At 40.3% G+C, this 7,493-nt stretch overlaps 1 protein-coding gene and 1 long non-coding RNA gene across 2 annotated transcripts in view; one reads left to right on the forward strand and one right to left on the reverse strand.

The window, feature by feature from the left end:
• The window catches only part of LOC106517948 (uncharacterized), a 5,888-nt gene extending 1,622 nt beyond the window's left edge, over positions 1–4,266 (forward strand). Inside the window, exons 2-3 of the long non-coding RNA XR_001310264.1 lie at positions 3,836–3,906; positions 4,081–4,266. This is a non-coding gene — a long non-coding RNA (uncharacterized LOC106517948). The remainder of the gene's footprint in view (positions 1–3,835; positions 3,907–4,080) is intronic.
• Positions 4,267–5,553: 1,287 nt separating this feature from the next.
• The window catches only part of LOC106517946 (pyruvate carboxylase, mitochondrial), a 382,167-nt gene continuing 380,227 nt past the window's right edge, over positions 5,554–7,493 (reverse strand). The window contains exon 27 of the mRNA XM_014008998.1: positions 5,554–6,602. Coding sequence (XP_013864452.1) covers positions 6,453–6,602 — 150 coding nt within the window. The 3' untranslated portion in view covers positions 5,554–6,452. The remainder of the gene's footprint in view (positions 6,603–7,493) is intronic.

The raw sequence follows: 7,493 nt of genomic DNA on the forward strand, positions 1-7,493 counted from the left end.
GGGGTGAGGTTTCGCTCGCAGCCATCTTTATTTTGACGCGTTCATTAGAAATTGAATTTGTCAGCGTGGTCAGCGGGCAGCATGGACGTCTCGGGTTAACTGACGTGTGCGTTGTTAATCCTCGAGCTCGTCCACGCGCCGCTGTGCTGCTAATGTTTATCGATGCTGCTGCATCTCCAGGCGGGGCGGGGGGCTTCTTGTCACTTAAACCATATTAACCATCATGGTCTTTAGTGGCTCGCACCCTGGAGGGTACCGGATCGTTGCATCAAACGGAGATTTAATCAGAAGCTGTTGGAGAACTCTCTGACACTGACCAGGTTCATGTTTCCAAATCCATCAGATTCAAAGTTTGGCAGCAGTTAAAACTAAATGTAATCTGTGTCTTCAGACATCCTGAYCCCCATGATTTAAATCCTTCAGTTGGGGTCTTTATAAAGTGGAACTGCAATGCTTTGGTCTGAGTTCCTCCTTATTGTAACTCCACAAGCCCCGCTCCTTTTTTGTTTTTGGTGTGAAAAAAAGAGTCTCTTGTAATTATCTTTGTGTTTTTTTTATTAAAGTCAGATAAGTCGAGGCAGATGRCCRCCCGTCCTGAGCCTGGTTCTGGTTCTCCTGAGCCTGGTTCTGGTTCTGCTGGAGGTTTCTTCCTGTTCAAAGGGAGTTTTTCCTCTCCACTGTCACCTCTGTCTGCTCAGGATGAGACGGTGATGAAGTGATTCAACACAACCTGCTGGCTTCTTTAGGTTGATTGTGTTTTGTGTGCAGTGCTCTGAGACGTTTCTTAGGACTTGGTTCAATTTAAATAAATTTAATTGAATAATTGGATTTTTAATGATTTTGCAGCRTTGTGATAAAATGTATCTCTAAGATKTAATAAATGAAAAGGTTGAAGTAAGGTTGTATAAATACAATTTTGATTTCTAGAACACTTTTTCAATAGACAGAAATTGCCTTTTAACTTGGATCAAATGAAAAATTTTGGCCCTTTTGACTCTCCTGCTTCAGAGTTTTCAGATATTTCCATGTTTTCACCTCACCTTTGTTCTGGTTTGTCTCTTTATTGGTGTTAATTTCCAGTTTAATGAAAGTGTTTTGTGGAAAAGGAGGAGCAAAGTGTCAGGATTATATGGATGGATGGATTTTATTGTAGTTGTGCTGATTGAAAGGAGGCYGGAGCATCCATCTCTGCTGTCTGACACACTCTGCTCCCCATCCTGCTCGTCTATTCTGTCTTTATTCAAGCAGCGGGATTACAGTGAAGAAAGCAGCAAAGCAAGCAGAAAGGGATTATTTAACAGCAGCAAAGGGATTAAAGGGAAACGTTACATCTCAAACACAGCAACAGACCCCCGCGGCCCACCGTCTGCAGGCCCATCAGTTTCTGAGAGCAGGTGTCTGACAGACTCTGCTGCTCGTTCGGACAGAAAGCCACACCCAGGACTTGAACTCTGGTCCTCATTTAGAGCCAGAGACATGAGGGTGGTCCGAGTCCAGGATCCAAATGAGAAATTCACGGCGTGACCTCAGGACCCGGGAAGATGAAAACGTTTGCTTTTCTTCTGATGCTGAGACCTCATCAAAGAAGGTCTTTGACCTAATCTGAGGCACAGAGCAGCCATGTCTGTGGTGATAGTCTTAAAACACTTATCCACTTGGTGGCAGTGTTTGCACYTTTACCTGTACCTTTACATGAAGAAGAGTACTAAGTGATTGTATGTTAGCAGGTGTGACACAAAAAAATAAAAGAGGAACACTGAGTTTGTCAAACGAAGTCCTGTCTGGAGTTTTACTAAAACATAACAATGTCCTCTTTTTATCTGCGGTCAAAATATTTAAAGGAACAGTTCAGATCTTTGGAAGTTTGGTTCTGGAGAGACAGTTATGTGAACGCTTGTTGAGATCATTTTTCAGCTCGTATCTCGCTCTGCAATCAAAACGTTCAGCTCCTTCAGGACACCCAGTTCTGATTTATTTGTATTTCAGCAATTTACACTTTGAGATATTCAAYTTTTTCTGCCACTTTCATTGAAATAAATGGAGCTRTTTTCAACAWMAATCCTTCAAAATGTTCATAAATCTTTAATTTCAGCTTCCTTTAGCTTCTATTTWGCTGATTTTAGCTACCATTCCRACATTGCTTATTTTCACTTTTTATGCTTCTTTTTGCTCATTTCAGCTGTTTTGTTTTTAGCCATTTYGTAGCTAATTTGAGCTTACTATATTCAGCAAACATATGCTCCTTTTAGTTTTAGCTGTTTTCTGTTCAGCTATTGTAGCTATTTTACATGATGGAAAATTTATAAACACTTCTTTTGTTTTTCTCCAATATGTTTTTACTCTCCCTTCACAGTCTGTCTGTTCATTTAAAGTGTTGAAATGACYGCTGTTAATTTCAAGGTCACAAGATAAAAGGTCAAGGTCAGAGGTGAACCATTTTTCTGCTTGTTTTACCTTGCTTTGTTTAAAATTCAGCCATATTCATTATATACAGTATATTTCTTTAGTAAATTCATCTTTTTTGCTTCTTTTTGTTGCTTCTTAAGACTACTTTCTGCTAATTCAGTTTTAACTCACATTAACCGTTTTGCTAAAGAAAAAAGAAAAAAACTTTTCAGCTTCTTCAGCTGTGCTAAGCAGGAAATGTTAATTTTCTAGTTTGTTTTATTTACCTCAGAAATCAGAACTTGAATTGGGACATCAGAYCCAACATCACTAATATTTGTTGCAACTACAACAGTTTGTTGTTGGTCAGTGGGTGAGCTGACTGGATCCAACATGTTCAGTAATTGAATGAATGAGACAAACTGACAGGAGTTAAAAGAAAGTTTGTTTTTGCAGCTGAAGTGGATCAAATGCATGAACGCTCAATAATCCAGTTAAAAAATCAGACAAGTTCACTCATCAGGAGATGAATTATCAGCATTAGAAGTTTAGAACTCCGACTGTAGAGACAAAAGGTTTCAGTGAGGAAGAACCCGTCCAGAGGACCTGACTCAACCTTGTTCCATTATTGCAGCTTTTTACCTCCATGTTGGTTTCTGAGGTCAAGAGTTGAGTCAGGATTTTATCTTTGTGGCAACACTCCAGTTGATTTTATTTCTTTTTTCAACTTAAAACACTTAGAATCTGACTCTGGGTACAAGTTGATTTTGTAGGTCAGTTTGAAAGAAATATTCTGTAGCAACGAACGACACCWGCAGCAGGATGGTGACGACAGAGAATTTACAGATTTATCCTGTCTGAGACTGAACTCTGAGCTGTGATTTTCTGGGCTTCTGATTGAAAGGCTGCAGCTGTTTGTGTTAATGAGACAGTTCAGATTTTATAAAGTGTGGTTCTGTGGAAATGTTGGTCTGTACTGAACTTACACTTGATGTGGCTTTTATTCTACACAGCTTTAGAAAACTGTTGAAGTCAATCTCCATTTATTTTGTTCAAAGCTGGTAAAGTCAAGGTAAAGAGCGACAGAAACTAAAGCAGTGAGTGAAAAAACAAACCTATAATCAGAAAAATAAAGACATCTTTTAATCAGTTTGTACATTAAGTTTCTGCATTGCTACACAATCGTGTCTCCYTCAGAGTACAGAAATGACCAAACGAGTTGATCTGAAACAGCTCAGAAAAGCGGGGCTTGTGGAGTTGTAAGGATAACGTTCCACTTTATAAAGACCCCAACTGAAGGGTTTAAARGCAGAATATCTCCTTTAAATMATTTGTTTAATATTAGCTTTAATTAAACTTCTGCCAGGAAAGGTGGTTTCATGAATAGCGAGAAGATTTTGCACAGGGAGGAGAAACTTATTTTAAGCTCATGTTTTGTGTGTTTTTGCAGCCAGAAGTGACTCAAGTCCTGATCCATGAAGAAGCAGCAGAACCACCACAGGGTGACATCTCGTACATCAGGTGAGTTTAAACCTGACAGATGGTTCTTACTGAGTGCAGATCAGCTGCTGCCCTGAATGTCACAGGTTTAGAAATAACAGCTGTAGCCATTTTGATCAAACCTTAAAACTACATGATATTCACTCACCTGCCTCGACTCATGAGCTTAAGGTAAAACCCATTCCTAATCCATAGGGTTCAATATGTTGGTCCAATCTGCARCTRGAACASCTTCAGCTCTTCTGAAGGCTGCCACAAAGTTTAGGAGTGTTTATTGGGCTTTTCTGGACTATAACTGGACTGGGCTTTTCCTGCTTGGCCTTCAGAGGAGTTGGACGCCTTTTGCTCTCTCTCCCAAACCTCCCTCTTTTCCCTGCTTTGCTGCCGGATCAAGCCTTTCTTCTACCTATCATTCGACAACAAAAGAACTATGGATCTGGTCAACTGGTCTCTGAATGCAAAYTGATACCATTTTTTCCACTGAGATTAGCGTGTGGGGAGCGCAGTTGTCTCAGTGGAACCGTCGCGGCCGGGCGTGYCGGGTACCTGGRGGTGGAATCTGATCTGCCTGGCACCTCTKTCCATTGAGGACGTCGAAGATGTTTTTATAYTCAGATTTATGATAATCAGATTTCTGCTGATCAGCTGTGGAAGAGTTCTGGTTTATCGGAAAATGAGAACGACACTGTCAGCAGTCCGGGCCTGTGAGAAGCTGTCTGCTACTCTGGATGGGATCTCCCGTACAGCAAACGCACAGACTCAAAGGATGGTTGTGGGCCGGCTGTGGTTCTGGCTAGGACCGCAGCCCAGCAGCGTGCCCGTGAGGAGTAAAGGCAACATCTGAGTGAAGTTCTTACAAGAGAGGCGAGATGGTAATGAATCTACATTATTGGCATTTTCGCAACACAGAGGCTCAGTTAAGACTTTAAAAGCAGTGGAATGAAAAGTCTGCTGTTGCCCTAAAGAATTATTTCCTTTCATCGGATTCCAACCTCCCTGGGAAGACACGTGTGGAGGAAGCCTTGATCCCCMCTCCCCACAACCTGTGTCTGGACCCGGTCTGGGTGGAAACAGAGAAACTGAACTCTGAACTGTGCTTGACTGATAACAGTTGGTTGGACTCTGAAGGTCCCTGATTGGTCCTGGCACTCTGCCCTGGATGTCACCGGGTCTGCTGCACCCCTCACCCCCTTCCAAATGTTTTGTTCCCCCACCACCTCCCTCCCCCTCCTTAGCTGCTCCTCTTTCGCAGAGTAGTTTTTTATGCATATGCTCGTGTGTTTTTCTATATAAAACACAGGATCAAAGCTCTTTTTTTAACTCATCCTTCCTACGTGTGTGTATTCTAAATTGCAAAGGTAGCGCACGATTTTGCGAAGGACCCTGGACATTCATTCCCCCATGTTTGTCATGTGTGTGTWTCTCCAGACGGATGTTTTAAACTGCAAATTCCTTGTGTGTGTAAACATACATGGCCAATAAACCTGATTCTGATAAGTTGCATTTCTTTCACAGTTTGGCTGGTCCTGCGACATATAGTCCAGAAAATCTGGTAATTCTCAGCTGCTGCCACAGATTGTAGATGTTCATCCCTGCAGTCAGTTTCATTCTCAGGGTTTTTCTATGAATCTAAACTGTTCAGCAGTAAAAACACAAACTTCAGACGTGTTCATCTTCTGCTGTTTATTATTTTTCTTCCACAGACATGAGTACATCATTAGAAGCGCGGCTCACATTATTGCATTAAGTGATGGTTTTTATGTGCAAACAGATGAGGAGAGGAGGAGGGAACTTTCTGTCGTTTGGACCCAACATTCAGAAACACGGCATCGTAAACACGGCTCAGGAAACCAACTTTCATTTTTGTTGTAAACTAKACTGAAGAGGTAAGAAAGGTGACATTTAAAAAACAAATTGTGCTTTAAAGTAAACTTTCACTGGTCTGAAACATTCAATCAGTAACACTGTTTAATCTGCAGCTTCACCACATTAACTTATGTGAAGCAGGAGCTGTGCTTTGGATCAGTTTTAATAGAAATCTAAATCTGCAACTGGGATTCCAATATTAGTTCAGCTGATTTTCACAGAATTAACTCGTAAATGAAGAGGGAGAAAAAGCCACACGTCAGAGCACCGTGTAATCCCATTTTCACCATAATCTGAGTGTAAAGACGAGTGGAACTAGATGTGAAGTTTTAAAATGTCATTACTGATACAGTAACAGAACATATGATGATCTGATTTATTTCCTTAAACTCTTCCTGTTTAAACTTATAGTGATTAAACATTCCCAGAATGCAATGTGACAAAGATGAGTGACGGGGGGGAAAATAAAAATCTAAACTGATGAAACACCSTCCTGAATGTTGTGTTAAATTACAAACATTTAAAGTTTGACTGACGTCAGGTTAGAAACGACTGCATGAATTAAGTTTCACATTAAGACTCTGCAGYGGAATGTTTGATCTAAGTTAGTGTCCACATGGTTAGTAAACATCATCCCAACACCTAATCTGTGCTAGCTAAACAGAATATGTACAAACTGTCTCCTCCTCCACCTCCTCGCTTCACTCCTCGATCTCCAGGATCAGGTCGTCTCCCTCCAGGGAGGCGTCGGGCTCCACGTGGATGGCCTTGATGGTCCCGCTCATCGGGGAGTTGACCACCGTCTCCATCTTCATGGCTGAGAGGACGCAGAGAGGCTGACTCTTCTCCACCTGCAGAGGGTTCAACACAGCAGCTCCTCAGACAAATGTTCAGTCAGCGTGGGTTTGAGGAAAAACTGAACGACTTCATTCTGGTTATACTGATGAGCTAATGGCTAGTCTGAACAACTCTGAGCTCCTATCAGTTTATTTTGAAAGGAATATAAACAACGAGCTCAGCAGGTGACCTGGGGATTATTATTATTATTATCTTTGTGTAAAGTACCACAAACTGATACTGGAGTAAAAGTACAAGTATCTTACCAAAAAATACCTAGGTCAGAGTTAATTCTTCTTACTTGCGAGTAAAAGTTTTGAAGTATCTGATATTCTTTGTACTTAAGTATTAAAAGTAAAAGTATTGATTTAAAATGAGCAGTTAGATTTTACATAATGATATTTATTAGGAGGTGACCTCCCCAAAACAAAGCAGAAATTACTGTCGTATTAAAATAATTGATTGATGTTAAATTTAGGATGCACTAGTCCAGCTGCTTCAGTTTATATACATATATCAAGGCTGCACAAACCTTTTCTCCAAAATGAAAATCTATCTGAGGGCTGCGGCCAAATGTAATACATGAAATACAAATACTTCTTAAGTACAGTCCTTTTATTTTAATGATTATGTCCGTGTACAAACTAATATGGTATCAGAGTTTTACATATTTATACTTCTCATTCAACCACAGTTAAATTCACTATCTAGGAGGCACAATTTATTTGGATAGTTTTTATTTTTTGCAATAATAAGCTGGAATAAAAACAAGCAAAAAATGAAATAAAACGACTTTCTACTTCTTGCCATTTTTTAAAATGTAACGAGTAGAAAGTACAGATTGTGTGAAAATTGATTTGATTTGATTTATTGATTTAACAGGAAAAGATTACTAAAAATCAAGC

This window comes from Austrofundulus limnaeus, unplaced genomic scaffold (genome assembly GCF_001266775.1).
Source record: "Austrofundulus limnaeus strain Quisiro unplaced genomic scaffold, Austrofundulus_limnaeus-1.0 Scaffold54, whole genome shotgun sequence".
In the NCBI taxonomy this organism is placed as follows: domain Eukaryota; kingdom Metazoa; phylum Chordata; class Actinopteri; order Cyprinodontiformes; family Rivulidae; genus Austrofundulus; species Austrofundulus limnaeus.